Raw genomic sequence first — 23,725 nt, forward strand, 5'->3', positions numbered from 1 at the left:
TTACTGATTATCTCGAAAACTTTCCTCGTAATTTATATTCCATCATCGTAGCAGGATCTTACACGAAACATTCCTGATCATTCGTGACCAAATTTGATGCCTTTGTTTACTCAAAATTTCAGCCTCGTATATTCTTTGGACTTCTTTTTTTATCTTTCTAGTATCTTCTTTCGACCAATACAGTTTTTTCGTATAATCAGTTCTATTTCAGTTCTTCTTCAGTTCTCTCTTTCTCTCTCTCTCTCTCTCTTTCTCTCCCAGAAATAATTTTATATTATTTTAATTTGTTTAAAATTGAATATTCCATTTATATTGTCTTTGACGATAAAAAGTAAAAGAGGGAAGAAGGCTACAAATAAATTTACGAAAAATACATAATCTTTTTCTTTTTGGAACAAAACCCATATTCTCAAGAAATTCTTTTGTAGAAGTATACTAAAATTGTTGATCGATCTTATCACAAAAAATTGTTTAAATTCAAAGAATGAATATTAATACGAACGACATTTGATATTCAGTCAGCTGATTATCAATGTGAGACATTAGGCGTATAATTGATTATTATTTATGTTTTCAAATGGTTAGTCGAACGTATTAATAGAAACTGATTATTTAATCGTGAATCACCGAATGTAATTTGCATAAGATCTTACGTACAAGCAGCTAGTGATTGAAATAAATCAATCCCAGCATTGATTTAGCGTAAATCATTAAAGAATTTATTGCGGTAAACTAACTCTCCAAATGGTACCATAACGAAAGACGTCAGCAGAGTAAACCAATAACTGCTTCTCCTGTGTATCTGTCCGTAATCTATTGCTTTAGATTTACGTATATACCTACATATATGTTTCAGATCGCTTGCATGTTATTTTATTACGTGCATTTCTAAAATTTAACATATTCTAAAATTACCTATTTCCCCAAAATGAAACTAGTCGAAACTTATAACGACACACATATGAAAAAGTAAAATTTTTATACAGCTAATTACATAAATGAAAATCGTGTAAAATTTATCACATCCTATATACACAATACGCTTCCTTTAAAATCCCCATCAAAATACCCTACTCATAAATTACACGTATAGATATAATTTTATTTTTAAATAAACTTTCTATGGGATTTCTATTTCTATCGCTGATTGCATATATGTAAATATATTACATAAATCTTTTATCAAAAATATCTCTTTGTTTACAAATTTTCTAACCGTTATAAAAAGAGATCGCGACTTGGAAAAGATTGGAAAATATCATCACAGATATTCTTTGTTCTTATTCTCTTGGGTGAAGCAATAAAACCTTAGGTATATTATCACAATATCATAGTACTAGAATCATGCTCACCTAACAAATCCTCTAATTCTTTTAAGCTGTGCATCTTGCTATAAAGGATTGTTATAAACATTTTATTAACCCATCCGTTCCTTTTTTCACAGGCGGATTTCTTTTTGTTTCAGTGGACAATGACGGTCAAAATCCTCTAGACCCATGGTCGATCGTGTGGTACATCGGATCCTTCGGAGGTTTAGTCGCCTTTTTCCTAATCGTCAGTTGTTCAGAATGGTGTTGTCGTCGTGGTGGACGACCGTTAACAGTCCCCTATGCTCAACGAGCTGAAGCAATAAGCGGACCAGTAGTAACAGAAACACCACCTCCGCCGTATCATTTATTCGCACCACCGCCATACGATTCTGTAAATTACGGTGAAATCGTGGACAAAACAGCCGGAGAAAAATTGGACATCTACGTGATATCCGTGCCGATTCATAGGCCCGTGGTCCAGGCTCCAGCCTAAGGTTTTCCCAAAGAGTTCCTCGAACAGAGGATTGCGGCCGAATCAAGATCGAAACGACAAAGAAGAAGAAGATACAGTGTATTGTGTCGCTTCTGAAGGATTTGTCGAAGCTTCCTCGTTGGTATTCCCCTTTAATCGGGGACATTTTGACAATCGTCTGCTGGTCCATGTGCAAGGTTCGTTGAAAACGAGCTGTGGATCAAGGAAGAATGCAGGACGAGCTTAATGAACGTGTAACGTGTAACGTGCTGGTTGAACTTTGAGAACGTTTTAAGTATCGTGAATACTCGAAAGAACGAAGAAAACTCTTGCTCATGACGAAGATAAGCTTGACAAATATGTTGCTCGGATCCTGCAGATATTTTAAGCATCGTGAATAATTGAAAGGACGAACAAGATATCTGTTCGTGATAGAGAAAATACTCTTCATAAGACATGTTGTTTGAATTTTGAGTAACTTTACTTGAGGATAATTTGAGTATACGTATGACGAGTCTTTGAAAGAACGAAGAAGATTCTTGTTCATGGTAGAAGGAACAAACAATCTTTTCGAATTATTAACTGCATCTATGAACGAGAAAGCACGAGAAGAAGCTTCGAATCTCTACGACGCTCGACGAAAATCGAGTTCATAGGAAATCCCCTAGAGGGAAAATTTCAACGCATTGTTAACGAATATTTAAAGAGAAACTCTCTATCTTTGTGAGTGTGGGCGAAGAAAAACGAAGTCGATGAACAATCAATTAAAGCAATTAATAGGGACTTAAAGATACCAGCGAGGGAGAAAAGCAAAAACGATTATGAGAAATCTCATCGTACACTCCGATGTAGATCCAACTGCGAAGCAATGTTCTCTGTGATGATGTTCGTGAAGCGAACTGAAATTAGAACTAGAGACAATCTTTTCGCGCGTGCTTTTAAAGTAAACCCGTTGTACGGGTGCCAATCAAGGAACTTTACTTTCTCTTTTCTTTAAGTCGAATGAAAGATTAACAAGATGCAAATAACGTGTAAATCCAAGCTCGATCTCGTTCGAGGGACGAACAAAGAATTAGAATGAATCGCGTGTTTCCATTAAGTGCTTTTAACACTTTAAACGAATTATTTATCCAATCACTGCCTGATCAGGTGAATAATTGAAATTTGATAATCATTCTAATCCTTCCAGCTTATTAACCCGTGTATACGTTGATTTTTGCATTCGACTCGTCCTAACTAGGTGAAAGAAGAAAGAAACTGCCATATTTTCGTACACTATGCTCGTTATTCGTTATCCCTCGAAATCTACGACGCGATTATTAACCCTGCTGCGTCCTTTCTTCGACTCACTCGTGATTTCTTTAAAATAAATAATTTTTTGAATATAGAATATTTCTCAAAGTTATAATAAAATATAATGGAGTCATTATCGATATGCATAATTTCTATTTTTAATTTAATGTCGGAATCTTTTTTAAGGTATTAACCTGTTAATAGGGGGAATCAAATCATTTATATAATAATCTCTTATTTAGTAATTCTATATCTGTATAGTTTCATGTTTGTTACAAATAAATTATATGTATAAGAATTGCGCGAAGAAAGCATGATAGATCGATTTTTGTTAATTTTCTAATCTCTTATAATAGTTATAAAAATTTCTGGCTAAAGGACAACCAGGTTAATAGGTTAAAAGTGAGGGTTATTTAACGAAGTTAAATTAGAGTAATATTAGAATATGCAACCTCTGTGATCGCAGCAGGGTTAAGGAACTACAAAAGCAACGCACAAAGACAAATTCAAATGACGAGGTTGATCGTTTTCTTCGCGCTCCTACGACGTCATTTTTATTTTTGCATCATTCAAAGTCAACCGAAAAATCAATCAGATCACCCGCGATGAAGTGATTAAATTGGCATTTAATTCATAAGTTGAAATAATTGCAAGATCATACAGAGAAATTCAAAAATTTGTCTAGTATATTGTACGATTCGGAAATTAAACGAAAATGTTTGGGATTATTTCTGTTTATTTTCGAATTATTAAAGTACACATGGTCTTTTGATTATTCTCAATAACGTGATCTAAAATAGGCGCTTTTCTTAATCCTACTATGTTCTTTGGATTATTTTTAAGTAAATCGTTCTTTTCTACTGTTAAAAGATTTTTTATGTTCGATAATAAGTATAAAAAAATCGGTAGAGATTTTTCTTAAAACATACAAAATCTTTTTATTTGTCGCAATAAATGATATAAAAATGTGAAAATCGTAGTAGGGTTAGGTCAGGTCTTTTTTTAAATATAATTTTACTATGTATTGCGAAAATATCCAAATGCTTGCAATCGACATATACATTGAAAATATTCCAAGAAAATTTAAAAGACAAACCGATAACTATTTCTAACTTCATTACAGAATCATGTAAATTATGTCGACATAGAATACTTCATAACGACTACGCTGTAATTAAAATGTCTTATCTAGCATCTTCTTATTTTTCAAAATATGTCGAAATATTTGAAGTTCGCCGTGTCTTCTTTTTACCTTTCGATCAAAGTTAGATTATACAGACTGTTACAAGACAACGATTAAATATTTTAAATTGAATGAAAGCAAACAGATTACAATGGATGCAATTACAATGGATGGTACAAGGAGAATGATAAAAGTTCAGTCTTCTTTAATTTCGAAATGATACGTAGAACGTTTTAAGTTAAATTAAACTTTGACTCGAAAAAAATTACTCTCAAATATGGATAGATGCTTCCTTTAAAAGCAGGAAAAAAGATATGATGGTTGAAATGTTCGGTTGCAAGCGTTCCGCTAATTACACCGTATCTCTAATCAGAGCCAATTACAATCGCGATTCTTTATATTTTTTTCTCGTTTTAACGGTAACTCAACTCTTCTTCCGGGTTGTGTATGTGTGCAAGCGTTGCATAAGAAGGCGCGCGTGTAACTCGCCTCGCAACCTGAATGATCTATCAACGGGACACGTGTGCGAGAAGTTCGAATAATTTCTAATATTGCTACACGCGATTGACCTCAATCGCGATCGTTACAAGTCCGACAATTGTAGACGATCATATACATAGATTACGAGTTGACTGCCATAAAAAGAATTTAACCGAAGGGGGTCACGAAAACAGTTCGTGAAATATTCATGCGATTATGTCTCGAGAGAAGGACGATCCTTGTACATGAAAGCGTTTAAATACTTGCAGAAACATTTTATGAATATATGACGCTTGTTATACGAAACATTTAAAAATGTCATTAACACTGTAACGAGAGCCAACTATCATGATTATATTGGTAAACTGAAACAGATCTGAAAATATATGTATATGTGTAGAAATAATAGATAGAATAGATATATAAAATGTGTAAAAATGGCAAAAAAAACATATTATTATATTATTATATTACACAATACATCTCAATGTTCAATAATAGATAGAGCATCTTTAACGCTTATTATATATTCAAGATAGCTATTCCAGATAAGATATACTAATTTTTTTATTAAATATATATTTGCAATAAATGAGCCATTCAGAAACCACATTGATTAATTTCATAAATTGAAGAATACAGAGAGGCGATGATATTACAAATATACTTTTGGATTTATCATTATATGTATATATCATTTTCTTGCGATGAAGAAATTTATAGAAGTAAGTATACGTACATAATGAAATTGAGAAATTAATAAAAAATGGAATTCATCAGTTCGGTTCGTAAGAGGATCAAATATCTTATGACTTTATGCGTATTTTTAGATTTGTTTCAAACTTAACCAATACATTCATACTAGCCAGGTCTTATTACAATGGTGAGATATGGCTGGTGAGATATCAAAATGTTTCATATAACAATATAATATGTACATAAAAGGCTTTTACAAGTGTTATTGACAATACTTTCTTGAGCAACTTCCTCGGGAAAAATATTTTTAGTCTTCTCATTTTGACGCGTAGAGCGCCTTTATCATTATAAGGAAACGAAGTTTAGTATTTAAAATGTTAAATGTTCTGTTAGAAAAAAAAGTATTAGATATCTTAGATATTATAAGTTCGAAATACAGAAAATGTGAAAAATACTCGAAACGGAAAATTAGGTTATTACATGCGAGGAAGCCACGTATTGCGGAATCTAGTTTTATTTATGACAATGTTGTCGCATTGATCTCCGCCATTTAGCTTTAACCGGTCGATTAATTGTTCAAATAAAAGCAGAAGATAGAGAGAATTTGTATATGAATGAGTGAAAGGGTGTTAGAGAAATTTATCGTACGATTACGTACAATGTCAATTATTATTATCGTTATTATCACTAGTAATGTTATTATCATTGAATTCGTAATCGCGTTTCCGATTGCGATTGGAACACATTACGATGAACTTGCTCTCATTAAGGCATGCAAAATCGCAGCGCTGTCACTATTTATTTTTTATACTTTTATACATACTGTTTATACATATTCCAACATCTCTATGTTATCAATAAAAATTTCTTTTCTCCAATTTCTACTATACGTAATAATTTTTTCATTTTTTCTCCTCGATTAATTATAACTGACTAATATTTATGCACATTCATATTCTTATGAATACAATTTAAAAAATAGAACTTAAAATGGAAATTGTTTTATCTATCAAATATTGACTTTAATGTGCAATTTGACAATCAACAAACAGTATACATACTATATATACTATATAGACAGCAATGATAACTTTTATAAAGGTTATCTTTTTCAAAATCTAATAACTTTCAGTACTGTTTTAAATTAAAAGTCGTAAAAATCATAACGCAATTTAGACTGAACAAAGCAAAGAAATCTGAGATAAAGAATAATAATATTTAAAAATTCTTGTCATTAAGCAAGAAAATTTTACCTGATTCGTTTGTACTTTTCTTGATCAAGTAAATTTTGAAATATTACAAATTACTTACGCTACAATAAGATATAAAAAAGATATGAAAAAATAAAATTTCGATGTTGTCGGACATTAACAAAATAGTTTTAAACGCGTATACAGGTTGACCAACGTAAAAATGCAAATTTAATTGCAATTTTAGCACATGGTCAACAGTCTTGACAACATAATATATGTAATTGCCTCTTATATCAGGCAACGATCGCAACGGTTCATTTTTAAATCTTCAATAAAAAATTATATATTTTAAGTTTTCAAACATTCTGTCGAAATGAAACCACATAGGTTAGACAAGAATTAATAAAACTTCTAAACATGGACAATACTTTAACTTCGAGTTTTAAAAATATAACCTAATCATGGATTATTTAGGTGAAATAGTAGCGCTCGGAATTGATAGTATAATTTTCGGTGTTTGTTTAAAACAATACTTTCACTGCAAAAATGCAATTACAGCAGTCAAGGTAAATCACATGTATTTCTGTTATTATTATTGAATACCTAACTTTGTTACAAATAAAGTATGTTACACGTTGCATATGATAACTCAAATATTCTAATGTATCTTAATGTAAATTATAGTAACACGTTTAATGCTTAAAAATATCTCAAAATGTTTAGTTTCTCTACAGGGTGCAGAGTTTCATGAAGTTGGGCAACAATTGGGAGAACTCCTTGATAAAAGTTCTGATAATAAAATAGACTACATAGCAATTAGGGGTATCGTAAAACCCTTAGGAAAACCATTGAATAGCATTAATAATAAAAAATTAACTGGTGTTGTACAAAAGCTTAAAATCAAAGAACACGTTATAGCTAGAACTACTGCTGGCTTCTGGTAATATTTTTGTTTCAAATATATTACAAAGATATAGAATTAAAAATATATGTATTTAAAACTAATAAATTTTTATTTGCACATAGGTCAGATCAGGAGCGTACTGTTCATAAAGTATATAATACTGTACCATTTTCTTTGCAACATGGAAGTTATTCCGTAGAAGTATTAGAACCATTATCAGCAGATATTTTAGATCTGGATGTGGTATCTAATACCTTTGAACCAACTGTACCATCCTTTGCAGACCATTTATGGGGGTTTTTCACAGGTAAAAAATAATTATTCATATACTGTTCAACAAAAGTTGTAATAATATTATAATTCATTATTAATCTTAGGTGTGCGCCAACGTGGTTTACAATCTACTGAAGAACTACTTCGTGAAGGAGCAGTTATGACAGGTATAGGTGAATTAGCAAGAACAAAATCCAAAACACTTACATTACAACCCCCTTTAAATGGTACACCATTTTATTTAACAAGCATGTCAATTAGTTCTTTGCTTCGGAAATTAGACGAGCGTAAACGGACATATAGGTGAGTTTTGTATTTATACAATTCTCAAATATGATTGCTAATCAATTTTTTTATATTTTAGATTATTATGTTTAATGTTCGGTGCTATTGGAATGTTAATTGGTGGAATAGTTTTTCGGCGTTATTGGAAGGATAGAACAGAACAAAGATTAGCAGAAGATTTAAGACAATCTTTAGCTGCTTCACGAAAAGAAAGACGACAAAGAGTAAGAGATACTGATCTTAGAGAAGATCAATTGTGCGTTGTCTGTCGCACAAATCCCCGCGAGATTATTCTCCTTCCATGTGGACATGTCTGTTTATGTGAAGACTGCTCTGATGATATTACTAGTGATTGTCCAGTTTGTAGGGCACCAATTTCACAAAAAGCAGCAGCATATATTATTTAACATCAGCATAGATATAAATTTCTCAAATTACTTTTTATTACATGATAAAAATTAATGTATCTAAGAGTGAAAAGGTAAATAAATATGAAGTGACTAAAAATGCTAATGAAACACTAACATATACTTTTGAACAATAAAATAATTATTAGAAGTGATTAAAAGTAGTACAATCTCAATTGAAATTATTTACAAATTAAGAAATCCGTGTATTTTGATAATATATCCTAAAACTTCATACAAATATATTTGAAGATATAAGTAATCGTCAAAATTCCAAATTTTTTAGTTTAGTCTTTTCATTATTTTTGCATTTATCGTTTGTTATAGAATCTATCACTCGTTTAACTTTTGTAGATTTTCCAATACCAAGTTTAGGGAGTCCTCTATTTAAACCTTCTAACATAATGCAAGCTTTACAAATTTCCTGGCTAGATACAAATCCACAACGAGAACAATTTCTTTGTTCTGGTAGTTTAATACTTTCTTTTATTTGCAATGTTTCTCCTACAAAAGAAAATACATTAATCATGTATTTATATAAATATCAAGAAATAATTTTAACACAATAATTATAATCTTATTTACCAGAATGAATGATATCCAATATAGAAGAGGGTCTGATTTTCTCTAGATCCTTTAGATATGTTCTTGCATGTCCTCTGTATGCATTTGGTGCATATATACATTCTGTTGAAAAGTATATCAACTGTTTAAAGTATGCATACATTACTATCTCTTTTTCATATGCATATTTAAGTGGCTTGCATCGTCTTATACAATCTGCTCCTGCCTATATTATAAATAAAATGTTAATTCATAACATGTATTCACATATACATGCAATATATACATTTCATTTTTTTATTTATTTATTTATTTATCTATTTTTTTTTTTTTTTTTTTTTTTTTTTTTTTTTTTTGAGGAAGCAGTATACTAATTAAACTTACAGTAATAACTGAAGTACATCTTTGTAATCTTGCTATATCACCTCTTAAGATATTCATTAAAACTGTCTCTGCAATATCATCAGCATTATGGCCTGTTGCAATACAATCTACTTCTAAGAGAGCTGCACCTCTATCTAATGCTTGTCTTCGAAATACACCACAGAATGTACAGTTATTTTTTTTTCCAATCTAGAATGAAATAAAGATTAAATAACAACTGTAAATGATTTTTATGCGAAGTTTCTATGTAAATATATATACTTCTGCCACAATTTCATCCATTGTCCATCCATATAACTCTTTGTAAGATAATATTTTTAATGGGAGTCCATAGTCATCTTTATTTTGTTGAACAGTTTGCAAACTATCATCTCTATATCCTAAAATAAAATAGACTTCTTGAAACAAAAATTCTGAAATATTTAAACATTATAGCATAATTCTTTTTATTAAAATACCAGTTATTCCTTCATCAATGGACAAAAGAAAAAGATCAATTCCATATTGGTATCTATCATTTAAAGTTTTCAAAACATATGCAAGTACTGTAGAATCTTTTCCTCCTGATGCTCCAATAGCTACTTTATCACCAGGTTTAAATAATTTGCCTTGTGTAATTGTATTGTGAATCTCACTTTCAAATGCATAGAAAAAACATTCTTTGCATAATGCATGCCCAGTTTTAGGTCGCTGTAATTAAAGACATAATTTTTCTTTCATACACTTCTGTAATATATTATACACTCAAATTTAAATTAATAATTTAAAACAGTAACTTACTTTAAGAATAGCACATTTCCCACACTGCTTTGAACATGGAATAGGCATTTTGTAGAATATTACACTGTTTACTTTGTTATAATAGAATGTTATAACAGAAATTTCACTGTGATAATTTAACTTCCAGTTTATATTTTTGTCTTTCTTCTTTTAATTTTGTATTAAATTTATAAAGAACTTACAAATATTAAGCTTTTATATATGTTTATTTATAGGAGTTATGTTAAAACTTTATTAATATGCGAAATTCATTTTATCGCACGTACAAAAATAATTTCAATATATTATTTAATCGAAACCATTCTTTTTTTCTATGATGAAAAAAAAAGAAACTTTACTAGTTTATAATAAAATAATTTTCAATTGCGCGTATAGATTTTACAATATGTAACATGCGTTCTATCGAACTAATTAATCTTCTGGTTTCTCTGGAGGCGGGCCGCAAGGCTGTAGCATTTTTTCCATAAGATTGAATCGAACACGGGCTTTTGCTTCGTTTTCCGCGATAGCGAAGAAATTTAACAGATCGTAATGTCCCATGTAAGAACTGCAAGAATCACGATGCTGATTTACAAGCCATTCAAACTTGGTTGTGTCAGCATGCCCTGTGCCAATATATTTTGATTGCAAATGCTCCAACTGACTATGAATGTTGTATCGTTCTCCCATATTCTAATTTTTCAACGATAAAGATTAAAGCTTAATGAAAACTTTGCTTTTACTTACTTAATATCTAATACTGTTTGTCGCTATCGAATCAGTATCAACCATGGAACAAGAATTTCTCTTAAATATGTAAACATATATTACATCTTAAGGTAGAGAGCGTCTCTATCAGTAAATACATAATGCAGACTTTTCAAGTATTCAATAAATATTAACATAGAATAATAAAATTGTGAGATTAGAGAGATAGAATTATACAAAAAGATATTTTAAAATGTATCTAAAATAAGTATTTTAATGGTTATAAATAGAACAATATATATCTTTTTATATTTGTCCATATACATATCTATCTCATATGTTTCTTACATTAGTTTGAAAATAATACAAAACAAATCAATATTACAATTATTATATATTATAATACAAAACAAAATATTTAAACCATGAATTTAAAATCTAATTCGATAATATATGATATATAACTATGTGGAGATATGTTATTAATATGTTTCGTTCTATATTTATAATTCTTGTATTTGTCTCTATTCTCTCAAGTTTGATAATTATGATATTTATATTTATATACACACATAACAAATAGATTTATTCCAACCAATTGCATCGAGTATAATAATATTCAAGATTATTCCGCAATTCTGTATACTTCTTACCTAGCCGCAAGAGTGCAGCACTTATCGCTTGTTACGTCAGACAATAATGACGTGCTAATGGTTAATGGCTTCTACTTACTTGAGCTACCTTTATGAGAAAGCCAAATACAATCCAAAGAAAATTCATGAGATATGATGCATCGGCTAGTAAAACTATAAAAATATGATTGCCTGAACACTTAATTGTTACGATAGCTATTAATTTTTATCAAATTTTACTCGTGGCCTACGAAATATGTGTTAAAACTGTTTACTGAGCAACGAACGTAACCGTTATATTCATCGCTACGTTGGATCAGCTCGATGCAAAGAAACTCAACATTCAACGTGTTATTACAAGATTTATATTGCACGTGAGTACTTATACGAGACATCGGCTTATAATTACGTTAAAAACATTGACTAACTTTCTTTTGTGAAAAGTGGGCAACTCCCTTGCCACCCAGTCGTTAACAATGGCGGCTATGTTAGTTCGGCCGAAAAATTCTTTTCTGCAAAATATTCTTTAAACCGGAAAGTCATAAGTTTGTACTCGATAGATTTTTATTTTTACCTTGGAAATAGGGCAGTTTGTTAAAAATTACCGTTTTCCACTATACATATCGAAAAATCGTGTCGTTCGGAAATACTGTTACGTCGACTAATCTATGTATGTGGACGTATGTACGTGTCGTCATACATATGCGTATTATTGTCCATGTGTGTATAATGTCCATGATGATGTGTTGAAAGTATTAAGGAAAGCTGAAATATAATACATATAATAATGTTCAAACCTTTTGGTTATATCAATTAAAGTTAAATTAAATGTAAAAGATTCATTTGTTTTGTTACTTTGATATTTTTGTAATATTTTTGAAAGTGAAATCTAATATATATAAAGCATGTATTTCTGAAATTATGTATTTATCTTTATGAGAAGGAATATGTAAATAAGCTAATGATTTGTACAAATATTACATATTTTGTATGTTTTTATTATGCATACAGATTAACAAGTTAACTACTGAGTGAAGTCTGTATGTGTTATTTATAGTTCTAAAGCGCTGTCACTTATTTGAGTACGATTCATTGTTATATACAGTTATGATACATACCTTACCAAAAAAAAAGGTAAAATTGTTTAAACGAGTTATATATATGATTGCTTTCATAACTTTGATACTTCTATTAATTCTGCCATTGTTATTTACCAATAACATCCAGTGTGTTAATAAAGCAAATAAAGTACTACAGATTACTTTTATATATTAATATTATTGCATTTCAGTAGGTGACATGCCTAGCAGTCGTGATATTGAAAGAGCTGAACGTAATGGAAGATTTCGTGCACGCAGAAGAGATAGTACCAGCAGTGATATAAATCGACATAGTTTCGAAGCACCTGATAAGAAGCATAGAAGGCATGGGAAAAATAAAAGTTCTGGGAAAAAGAAAAAGAAGAGATCGAGAGATAAGTCCATAGAGAATGTTCCAACTGTAGCTTCTTCCATTGTTAAACCTTTGGTTGAATATTCAGATGTGAGTAGCGAAGACTTGTCTGAACCAGAAGCTGGGGAAATTCAGTCAGAAGATAGCAGAGGTAATAGCTATACAGATGGAGAAGTACCTGAAACAGTTTTACAAAGACGTTATTATGGAGGAAGTCCAGTACGTGCACTTGGAGCATCTCCTATTAGTCTTTCGCCATCTCCACCAGTTCAACATAGACATGTTAATAGACATTATTCGCCAAATGAACAACAACCATCTGCAATGCATGGTGGAACACCTGAATATGAAGAAGAGTCTAGACGATATGCAAGAAGGAAAGAGAAAAAACACAAACGAGAAAAGAAGAAGAAGAGAAGTCTTAGTCCTTCATCCAGTACTGGGAAAAAGAAAAAACGAAAGTCTAAAAGGCATTCTCATAGTCTGAGTCCACATCGCATTGCAGATGAAATTATCATAAGCCCCGAGCATGAAAAACCAATTGGAAATTGGTCAGAATCACCGCCTTTACCGTTAAAAGATAGTACCTCGCCGATATCACCTGCTACACCACAAGAACAAAGGTGTTTAAGTGATGTAGAACTTGAAATAACAAGGCAACCTCGAAATGTAACTCCTCCAACACTTCCTCCAAGACCAACAGAATCCCCCCATACCCCTTTATTACCTCCAAGAACAACAACGCCGGAGAATAGCAAAGCAAGTTTATCAACAATGAAACATACTCCTGAAAGACAAAAGCATAGTCCTAGTATCCATACGCGACGTAGTAGCATTAGTCCAGGGCCCACTATTAGCTCGAGTCGTAGGAGACCTCATAGTCCATCGCCACCATCAAGGCGAAGGGACCATAGTCCAACGAGAAGAAGAGATTTTAGTCCAAGTCCAATGATGCATAGACTTAGGCACAGTCCTAGTCCTTCAACAAGGCGAAGAGAATTTAGCCCAAGTCCAGTAAGTCATCGACGTAGAGATCCTGTTAATTCTCCACCTTCGAGTAAACGTAGACGGCGAGAAGAATCCGAAAGACGACATAGACATCATGAAAAAGACAGAAGAGATAAAAGGAAGTCGAGATCAACTAGAAGTCCTACTGGAAGCAGGTACTATATATTATATGATATAACAATTCTAAATCATTTGTTTTGCTATTGAAAATAATATTTCTTTTTTCTAGGTTACATTTACCTCTTTCTCGTTCACGATCACGAAGTCCTGGACGATGGCGAAAGTTACAATCACGATCTAGATCGCGTTCACGGAGAAGAAGTCGTACTCCAAAAAAATCTCGTTCTCCTAGCAAGTCACATAAATCGACAAGAAAACACAAATCAAAAAGTCCACGTCCTTCGAGGATACCTTCTCCTTCCCCTCATAGATCCAGAGCAAGAAGCCCCTCAAGTATCACAGCAAGAAATCTCCGAGTACAAGCAAAGATTAGTGAAACTAGTTTATTTGCTGAACTCGTGAAAGATAGAAACATGAGGGAATTAGCATACAAAAAGTTACAAGCAGCTAAGGAGAAGGCTGTTACTCAAGATGAAGTTCAAATTATAGAAGGCACTGATGAAAAAGATAGTAGTAGTGTATCTTCTGAGAACAAAGCATCCACAGACAATAAGGATAAGTACGTGAATCATAAAGACCAATTGAAGATAACAAATGAAAGTATGAAGCCTGTTGACCTTGTGGATATTCCTGTTCCAATATCGGATGACAATGGAATAGCGGGAAAGACGCCACCATTGCCAGTTACACAAACTATTAATGCACCAAATGTAATACCTGCAACTAATCAGCATATGTTTGTATATACTTCACCTACAACTACCACTAGTGTCTGCCCAGTGACTGTTACAAATAGTCCGAGTTTCCCAGCTGTTACAAATCTGCAAGCGCCACCATTGCCACAATCTGAGTCTGCAAATGCAACAGGTTTAGTGTCTATGTCAGTGCCTATTCCTGTACCAGTACCTGTTCTCCCTAATTTATCTGTTCCACCACCACCTATACCTATACCAGTTCCAGCACCAAATACGGCTATGTCTAAATTTAATCCTCCTAACAATCTAGTTCCTCTTAAGTCTGTAGATCCTCCTAAGCCTCCTATTGTAGCATTCAAAACTAAAAGTTTATCACGGTTACCATTACCACCTGGAATTAATCAAAATGATTTGGAGAGTATAGACTCACCACCGAGTCGATCTCCAAGTCCGCCTAGTAAGGCACAAATGAAATTCCCAGCTTCAACTACAAAACCACCGCAAAAAAAGAGTATTAAAGACTTACCTATGCCACCAGGTAAGTTTGTGATATAATAACATATGTAATTTTAACCTTATTAAAATAATATCTTTTTTATTATCTATTTCATTATCTATATGATTACTTGATATGTAGTTGTTCCTGGATCAGAAGATTTAAGTGGAGAAGATGATCCAAATGCAACGCCTCCTCGTACAAAAGTTGAACGTGTACCACCAAAACCGAAATTAAAAAGACCAAAAATTTTGAAACGTAGAAGTTCTAGAAATTGTCATATGCCTATGTCGGCTTCGAGTGGTAAAGATTGGGGAGAACGCTCTGTTGACGTATTTGAAGTCATAGCTCAAATAGGAGAGGGTACTTATGGACAAGTTTATAAAGCTCAAGACAAACGAGCTGGTGTGCTTGTTGCATTAAAAAAAGTTCGTCTGGAAAATGAAAAAGAAGGATTTCCCATTACAGCAGTACGAGAAATTAAAATCTTACGACAACTCAATCACAAAAATATCGTGAATTTGAGGGAAATAGTTACGGACAAACAAGACGCGTTAGATTTTAGAAAGGTATTACATATATTAAAATATATAATATAATAAGCATAGTATTGCATATTACAATATTATAGGACAAGGGTTCATTCTATCTCGTATTTGAATACATGGATCATGACTTGATGGGTCTTTTGGAGTCTGGAATGGTCGACTTCAATGAAATGAATAATGCAAGCATCATGAAGCAGTTATTAGACGGATTAAATTACTGCCACAGTAAAAACTTTTTACATAGAGATATCAAGTGTTCTAATATACTGATGAATAACAAGTACGCAAAATATACTATTAGTGAAAAGAACATTTGTATTTCTACAATTGTATTTCTACAATTTGATTGTATAATTTTTGCAGAGGGGAAGTTAAATTAGCTGACTTTGGACTTGCAAGACTTTATAATGCTGAAGATAGGCAGCGTCCCTATACGAACAAAGTGATAACTTTGTGGTATAGGCCACCTGAATTATTACTGGGCGAAGAACGTTATGGCCCTGCAATAGATGTATGGAGTTGTGGCTGTATTTTAGGAGAATTATTTTCTAAGAAACCGCTATTTCAAGTAAGGAAATGATGATGAACTATATTTCTGTTAAAGAAAGGAATTGATTAAAAGATGATTATTTTTATCTTTTGTAAGGCAAATGTAGAAATGATGCAGTTGGAGATGATTTCCAGAGTCTGTGGTACACCAACTCCTGCCGTTTGGCCTTCTGTGATAAAACTGCCATTATGGCATACATTGAAACCAAAAAAATCACATAGAAGACGTTTACGAGAAGATTTTTCATTCATGCCAGCACCAGCACTGGATCTTTTAGATAAAATGCTGGAATTAGATCCAGAAAAACGAATAACGGCTGCTGATGCACTTAAAAGTGCATGGCTGAAAAATGTTCAACCTGAGCAGTATGTTTTCTTCTTGTACTTGAATATGCATACATAAAATATATTATTTAAGTTTATCATGTAGTTAGGAATAGTAACAACAGTATTTATGTAGGAATATAATTGAACAAACGTTGGAATACTTTTTTTATAGTTTTTTTGTACAAAGACTTTAACTATTGTCCATTCATAAGACCTATATCTCTTACATAAAAATTAGGATGCCAGTACCTGAGCTTCCTATTTGGCAAGACTGTCATGAGCTCTGGAGTAAAAAACGAAGACGTCAGCAGCGTGAGCAACAAGAAAGCTCTGCTGGAAAGATGCCTCTTCTCCCTCTTCCAAATAAAGGAGGTCCCCATAAGGCTATGGAAGATCTGTCTGATGTCGGGGGGTGAGTAGCTGTAGAGAGACATATTGGCACAAACTAGGACGCGATATCCAGTACTGACCAGATACTAATTGCTTACACACGTAGATGGCTGTGTATTGCAGTTGTGCTTGGCATTTATTTTCTTAGCAAAATGCGTTGTTAGAGATCTTATTTAAAGAATGAAAACATAACTGTTGTAGTATCTTATTTTCATCGTCCGTTTGCATGTGACTTTCAATAATGGATAAAATAAGTTAATTTTAGTTTGATTCACAGTCGTTCAAACACGACGATGGCTATAGTGCAGAACAATGGAATATAGACACGAAAATGTACAGCAACGTTCTCTTTTCATGGGTTTACTACAAAGATTATGTTCTCTAATACTTTTCAAATACATGAAAATATTTCGAACGCATGTATTTAGAAGAAATACAAAATTTATAGCGATATGTTTTTTCACAACAAAATATATCATAATATAAAATAATATTTAAATACTCCTTGATAACTGCAAGAAATAATATCATAATATTATATATTAATATCTTTCTTTCAAAGTGATATCAAATATTATTTGATTTAGAGGATCAGCATTTATGTAAAAGGAAAATACGTATTCCTCTTACAATGTGTTTGTGATTCAATTTAATTGCCTTTGAAATTAATTATATGAGCTTTAAAATTACGAGATATCTTTTATGTTTAATAATATTAAGATGATCAATAAGTAGCTAAATGTGTACATATTTGCTAATCTATGTTTATGTTAACATAGCTATGCATACATTATGACATGTTTGTGTAAATGAAAATGCACATATGTACGATTTTATATCACACCTTATATATGCATTTACATAAGTGAATGTATATGCATATAATTACCAATATTCATGATTGTATCAATGATATACATCTCCAAAAGCTGAATTTTAAAATGGTTATATAAGAAAGAAAAGGAATATATACTAAGTATATAATTGTAAATAAAAAAAGAAATTTCGTATGTTAATTTTCATATTAAACTATTAAATTGAAATGTCTACAAGCGCATGAAACGATACATGAAATGAATGAGCACAAACTACGAGAAAATAAACGATCTTTGTAATATTTAAAGTCTTGGAGTGTAAATAGGTCAAATGGATACTAAGAAGAAGCTGATGGAAGATTGAAGACAATGGAATACAAGGAGCCAAGACTAAAGTGTGAATGTATTACGCGAAATATTAACATCACGGCCATCACCATCGACATTTCATTTTATTTACGTTAATTCAGTTTATTTGAACATTCACATCTATAGATCAGGCATATTTTAATTGATCATATTTTCGCAATTGTGTGTTATAGTTTGTTATTCTGTATTGTAGATAATTACGTAAGTTTCAATATACGAATGGCAACATTGAATATTTGTTAAATATTTTCATGTTTTTGCATGTATTTTGTATCAAAGCCATTCTTATAATGAAGTACGGGATATGGACAAACCTAATGTATTATCTTCACAATGTACAATAATATTGAATTTCTGTAATATAAAATATTTACAAAATGTCCATAGGCATCTGCCTAACATTTTTATGGACAATGAATTTCCAATGTTATTAAAATATTTTATCGTTTAATTTGTTTAGTCCCTTTCAATGTTTCTATATTTTTATTTGTAAACTAAGTAACCACACACACATATAATCCTTTGATAAAGTCATATCTGACGATGAACACTGGGACCTTGGGAATGAATGATAATACCAGTGTACATGATTATGTACCCTTTCAAAATGACATGCAAAGTACATGTTATTTTTCTACTTATTCCACAATAAGTTTGTATGGATGTTTAATACATTTATTATCTCAATGCAGAATGTACCAAAATAAATAATATATTGGTATTATAAAAATATAATTTCACGCGTAGGTAAAATAAAATAAAAATTTCTGTGTAAACATTAAACAGCTTTATATGATAATAAGATGATTCAAAAATTCACGCAGTTTATTATCACAAATAAAGAATATTTTATTATGACCTTTGTCATGAAGGTAAATGAATAAGATTATGGATGATTAATAATATGTGCTACTTCAAAATATTATCAAAGAAAAATGTTACTTTGTGGTGAATCATTTTAATAAATGTGATGAATTTAAAAACGGAAAACAGAATGAATCAATATAACAATATAAATCAATGTGTAAAATCATTTTTTTGTAAAAACGACAATAAAGTAAATATATTTTCCATTTTAGCTACTTTATTTAACATAAAGTATGAATGATTTGGTAGTTTTAATTCATGTTGATTTTAAACAAAATCGTATACAAAGTACAATATAATAATTTCTAAGCATTTGCAAGTTATGTAGCACATATTACAAAATTTATTATTAAAATTTATTAATTGTATGATCAAATTCAATTTTCCAATATTTACTATTTTTATTGTATTTGTATATATAGTTATTATGTAACTGATAAAATATAAAAATATTATATATATTATATCAGAGAAAATACGTGTGTACAGAAAATATTATACATTACAATTATATATAAATATATAAATACTAATTATTTTACTATAGAATATTATATAAATAGCATACTTTTGGTTATGTACACATGTTATCTCTACTATACATATATATCATAATAATACTATATATAGTAGACATACATTAAATTAATTATTATTTATTTTACATTGTTAACGATAAATTATATTGTGGAATTCGTAGGAGACAACATAATACTTGAAATATAAAGTAACAAATAATTATAAGTGAATACAAATTGGCAAGATATCTAATAAGAAAAACAATTATGTTTCAGGAAATAATGTTATTGTGGCAGAATGATAAAGGGCAAATTTTATAGCACTTATAAGAATATAAATAGGTAATAAATATTCCAAATCCGTATAATATATGTTTATACCCAGGGTGTCCAGTTTAATAATTCACACGAGACTTGGTTTTGTGTATCATATAACAAATTGGGCTTTATGACTAAAATAATAAAAGCTTGATCGTTTCGTGCAAAAAGGTTGAGGATGCAATGAATTGAACAATCACATTATGATCTTAATATCTATGATCCTTTATAAAATTGTTGTGTCATATCTCTTCACTTATACAGATATAAGTGATAAATATGCAATAAATTGTGAAAAATAAAATTTACAGAATACAAATAAAGTTTGATATGCTGTGCCTATTAAATTGCATGTATATCCATAAAAAGTATTGATTTGTTAGTCTTGCTTGTTCGATATGCACGTTTATAAAACGTATTATCTTTTGCATGATTTCTATTAATTATGAAACAAATATTACTATTGGGTATCCATGTGTTATTGTCCGTCTTAATAATATTTATAAGAATTTTATTTCATATTGTTTTATTAGCATTATTTTATAAATATTATTAATATATTTTATTCATTTCAAAAAATATTCCATTTTAATATGATATAAATCATTATAGAGGTCATTTTACGGAATTATATATGTCGGAGATGAAAGGACAAATGTGAACCCGATATATATAACACACTAGGAATTTATATTTACTATTAAATATATTCACTAATTATTTTATATATATATATGTGTGTATATAAATATATGTAAATATATATATATATATATTTTTTTTTTATATATTTATATATTTATATATGTTTTATATTCAATAAATTTATTTTAACATAACATTTTGTCATGTTCAATGAAACACTTGATCTTTACTTTTATAGTTTTTATGACATGCTTTTGACTTGATTTCAGGTCTTCCAAACGTTTAAAAATGGAAGCAGGTTACAATTCTCATCCAAATCGTCTTGATACGGAATCTTTCTATGGGGGAGATAATTTGTTCAACCAAAGCAGACCTTATATGGTCTCATCGCCATCATATTATTACACAAGTCCTCCACCTGTTACACCACGGCCCAAGGGAGATGTTAACAGACCTTATATGATCTCATCACCATCATATTTTTATGTTAGTCCACCATCAATTATGCCACGGCCCAAAGGAGATACTACCTCTCATATGCCAGAATTATACACAGAAGATAATCTTGTTCGGAAATTAAGTGCTCTCACAAATGTATTAAATCAGGGAAAACCAATTCGTGTTGAAGATCTCATGTCACTTCGATCAGATAATGAGGTACATATACTTGGATTTTTGTTTCAAATACTTCAGTTTTATAACTTCATATAATAATCATTAATTCTATAATATGAATTATTATATTGTTATAATATTTAATAGCATAACTATTATAATTTAAATTACAGAGTGACCCAAAAGTAGTACAATTACTAGGAGAATTGCATGCTGAACTACGACTTGCTGCAAATTCAAGATCAAGTGGATTAATAGAATCTCACCTTCCTGTACTAAATCCACTACCTTTAGGTAAGTTTCACTTATTTTTTTCTTATATTTATAATGTATTATTGTTTTATATTTTATTTTTGCAGATACAAATGCAGCACAGTCAGGAAATTTTGATGCACATGCAGTTTATGCTGGTGATGATGCAATGAGTTCTGGAAGGTGGTCACAGGTGGCTACAGCTGGTGTTCGCAGTGCATTGTTAGCGCTAATGTCGCGCTATGGTTTGGAAACTTGCAATCCTTCCCCCGTTATCACCCGACCCCCAGGTAAACCAACATCCAACCTAACACAAAACCTTTCCCTACCCTCGACTTCCTCTCAGTCAGCATTCAGCTCATAATGATCTGTATATATAACTCTTTACAGCGTTCTAAACTATGTTCTGTATAAAGTTGGAAAAGGTCTAAATTGCTATTTTTTAAATTAACTAGGCATGGAAGTACAACTGCATCCAAGTTGTTTATAGACTACTATCTGTTCATAACTGTAAGTGCACATTCGGTGTATAATTGTATATAATTGATGTATTATTATTACGTGACCAGTTACTTAATATAGTACTTGTATCTTTAATAATAACAACATGCTCTTTATAGTCCACACTTATGCGACATATGAAATAAGAGCTTCAAAGTATTAATGTTTATCATCTTAGTTTATCACATTAAGTTTCGTTTTCATATTGGAAATATTTAATACTTATGTGTATATATATACATGGAGACACAGGTATAGTGTATGTACATCTAAAAGGTTCAAACAAAACGTTTGATAGATCAATATAGATACTTTTATCTTTTTCAAAACAAGAATTTGTTTTTAAAGTATTTAGCGTTTACTGCATATAGCTTTATGTTAGGTGATATATTTTGTTATACTGAATGAATTTGTTGAAAACGAATTAAAATATGAGGGTTGAAGGTATTTGAAAGAAAACTAAAATTGGATGCATTCTAAATGTTTATTTGTTGCATAAGCTTTTCTTTTTATATACGATGTCAAATCCTTATTTATTATGGAAATATTTACGGGATGTAATGTACATAATAATATCGAGACATAATAAAGAGATAAAAGTACACGAATATAGTAGGCTTTTTTTAGGACAGAAGAACGAAATTAATTCAACTACATAAATTCGTATTTATAAATTAAGTATATCATAAATAAATAATTTTTGTTTGGTTAGATACTTACAAAGTTATGTCAAGTATTTCTATTTTTTTTCTTATTTACAAGAAATAATAAAATTGAAGTTTTCGGAGTTCTTTTTCAACATAATAAAAAACAGGATAAAAGAAAAATTAACGCAAGTTTCACGAACGTTTCAGATTGAAGTGATTGCAAGAGAAACACGTATACTACGAAAGTGAGGTTAGGACGTGTGCTTCTATACCGGCAAGCTGTATACAATATATATGTGACGATATCATGGCGATTTGTGCTGCAGTTTAAAAAGAAACTGGCGACACACTAGATTATTCAGTGAAGTGATCTACAGTATGGAGTATGGGAATGAATAATAAATTGTTTATTTTGTTGAGTTTGTTCGATTCTATGCACAGTGTGATAATAATATAATATAATAAAAAAAGACACAATGAATTAATTAACGACAAGTGAAAAAAAGGGACAGGGTATTAAGTTGTTTTAAAAAGAGAATTACCTAACCTCATTCATTTTACTGATGGCTTTGTCAGATGTTTTACAATTTGATTGTTCCATAGAAAATGAGATTGCGCAAAATGCTTTGAAGAATTTTACTAGAATGCTAGGAAAAGCATTCGAACAATATAAAAGTAAGTATATTTCTATCATATATATTGTTCTTAACAAATGCAGTTTCTTCGTTTATATTTTTTTCATTTATTTATTTAACTTACAACAACAAAGCTTACTTATTTTAATTACAACGAAATTACGCTTACGATCAAAAAATTATTCTTTATAGTTTCTGTATGCAAATTAAAAAACAAAATCTTTTAAAAATAAAATATTCATAATGAAAATAATAATGTACTCTCACTATATATGTACATTACTTTATATCATGAATGCAATTTTAAGTAAATAATTTGTAGTTAAATTTATATATTTACACAACAGACTCTTATATTTACAGAGTTATGGAATGAATACTTAAAACTGCAGAAATATTGTGGAAACATTACGAA

At 30.6% G+C, this 23,725-nt stretch overlaps 5 protein-coding genes across 17 annotated transcripts in view; 3 read left to right on the forward strand and 2 right to left on the reverse strand.

Moving 5' to 3' along the window:
• Positions 1-6,312, forward strand: part of LOC126916961 (uncharacterized) — a 33,735-nt gene extending 27,423 nt beyond the window's left edge. Inside the window, exon 3 of one of the 2 annotated variants that reach the window (XM_050723317.1) lies at positions 1,445-6,312. In XM_050723317.1, coding sequence (XP_050579274.1) covers positions 1,445-1,803 — 359 coding nt within the window. In that variant the 3' untranslated portion in view covers positions 1,804-6,312. The remainder of the gene's footprint in view (positions 1-1,444) is intronic. The other variant, XM_050723318.1, reaches the window with a different exon arrangement.
• A 570-nt stretch (positions 6,313-6,882) lies between these two features.
• On the forward strand, positions 6,883-8,596 carry LOC126916634 (mitochondrial E3 ubiquitin protein ligase 1). The gene is made up of 5 exons (XM_050722628.1): positions 6,883-7,193; positions 7,362-7,567; positions 7,654-7,838; positions 7,909-8,107; positions 8,169-8,596. The coding sequence occupies exons 1-5, from the start codon at positions 7,089-7,091 to the stop codon at positions 8,494-8,496; spliced, it is 1,023 nt and encodes a 340-aa protein (XP_050578585.1). The 5' UTR covers positions 6,883-7,088; the 3' UTR covers positions 8,497-8,596.
• A 21-nt stretch (positions 8,597-8,617) lies between these two features.
• LOC126916630 (cytoplasmic tRNA 2-thiolation protein 1) lies at positions 8,618-10,367 on the reverse strand. The gene is made up of 6 exons (XM_050722620.1): positions 10,225-10,367; positions 9,903-10,134; positions 9,706-9,824; positions 9,445-9,633; positions 9,082-9,286; positions 8,618-9,000 (listed from the first exon to the last, which is right to left on the reverse strand). Exons 1-6 carry the CDS (start codon positions 10,270-10,272, stop codon positions 8,762-8,764), a joined length of 1,032 nt encoding a protein of 343 aa, XP_050578577.1. The 5' UTR covers positions 10,273-10,367; the 3' UTR covers positions 8,618-8,761.
• A 44-nt stretch (positions 10,368-10,411) lies between these two features.
• Positions 10,412-11,084, reverse strand: LOC126916637 (splicing factor 3B subunit 5). The gene has a single exon (XM_050722631.1). It carries the CDS (start codon positions 10,891-10,893, stop codon positions 10,636-10,638), a length of 258 nt encoding a protein of 85 aa, XP_050578588.1. The 5' UTR covers positions 10,894-11,084; the 3' UTR covers positions 10,412-10,635.
• A 531-nt stretch (positions 11,085-11,615) lies between these two features.
• Positions 11,616-23,331, forward strand: LOC126916624 (cyclin-dependent kinase 12). Of its 12 annotated transcripts, none has more exons than XR_007710671.1 (13): positions 12,009-12,227; positions 12,835-14,158; positions 14,233-15,356; positions 15,456-15,883; positions 15,946-16,142; positions 16,226-16,430; positions 16,509-16,777; positions 16,977-17,150; positions 20,930-21,317; positions 21,449-21,569; positions 21,635-21,817; positions 21,918-22,037; positions 22,883-23,331. XR_007710671.1 is itself a non-coding variant. In XM_050722603.1 (13 exons), exons 1-12 carry the CDS (start codon positions 12,212-12,214, stop codon positions 22,015-22,017), a joined length of 4,464 nt encoding a protein of 1,487 aa, XP_050578560.1. In that variant the 5' UTR covers positions 12,009-12,211; the 3' UTR covers positions 22,018-22,037; positions 22,883-23,331. The 12 variants fall into 12 exon arrangements, 9 of the variants coding, with proteins under 9 accessions (XP_050578557.1, XP_050578558.1, XP_050578564.1 ...); XM_050722603.1 differs by having other exon boundaries at positions 21,983-22,037; XR_007710669.1 differs by having other exon boundaries at positions 21,635-22,037.
• Positions 23,332-23,725: the final 394 nt, after the last annotated feature.

This window comes from Bombus affinis, chromosome 5, assembly GCF_024516045.1.
Source record: "Bombus affinis isolate iyBomAffi1 chromosome 5, iyBomAffi1.2, whole genome shotgun sequence".
Lineage (NCBI taxonomy): Eukaryota > Metazoa > Arthropoda > Insecta > Hymenoptera > Apidae > Bombus > Bombus affinis.

Excerpts from the sequence above, each read along its gene's own strand:
- LOC126916637 (XM_050722631.1), bottom strand. The coding sequence starts at position 10,893 with ATGGGAGAACGATACAACATTCATAGTCAGTTGGAGCATTTGCAATCA.
- LOC126916630 (XM_050722620.1), bottom strand. The coding sequence starts at position 10,272 with ATGCCTATTCCATGTTCAAAGCAGTGTGGGAAATGTGCTATTCTTAAA. Across the intron at positions 10,135-10,224 it reads GGAAATGTGCTATTCTTAAA|CGACCTAAAACTGGGCATGC; the intron begins GTAAGTTACTGT and ends CTTTAATTACAG. Across the intron at positions 9,634-9,705 it reads TGGATGAAATTGTGGCAGAA|ATTGGAAAAAAAAATAACTG; the intron begins GTATATATATTT and ends ATTTCATTCTAG.
- LOC126916624 (XM_050722598.1), top strand. Across the intron at positions 16,431-16,508 it reads CTAAGAAACCGCTATTTCAA|GCAAATGTAGAAATGATGCA; the intron begins GTAAGGAAATGA and ends ATCTTTTGTAAG. Across the intron at positions 21,570-21,634 it reads ACTAAATCCACTACCTTTAG|ATACAAATGCAGCACAGTCA; the intron begins GTAAGTTTCACT and ends TTATTTTTGCAG.
- LOC126916634 (XM_050722628.1), top strand. The coding sequence starts at position 7,089 with ATGGATTATTTAGGTGAAATAGTAGCGCTCGGAATTGATAGTATAATT. Across the intron at positions 7,194-7,361 it reads ATGCAATTACAGCAGTCAAG|GGTGCAGAGTTTCATGAAGT; the intron begins GTAAATCACATG and ends GTTTCTCTACAG. Across the intron at positions 7,568-7,653 it reads AGAACTACTGCTGGCTTCTG|GTCAGATCAGGAGCGTACTG; the intron begins GTAATATTTTTG and ends ATTTGCACATAG.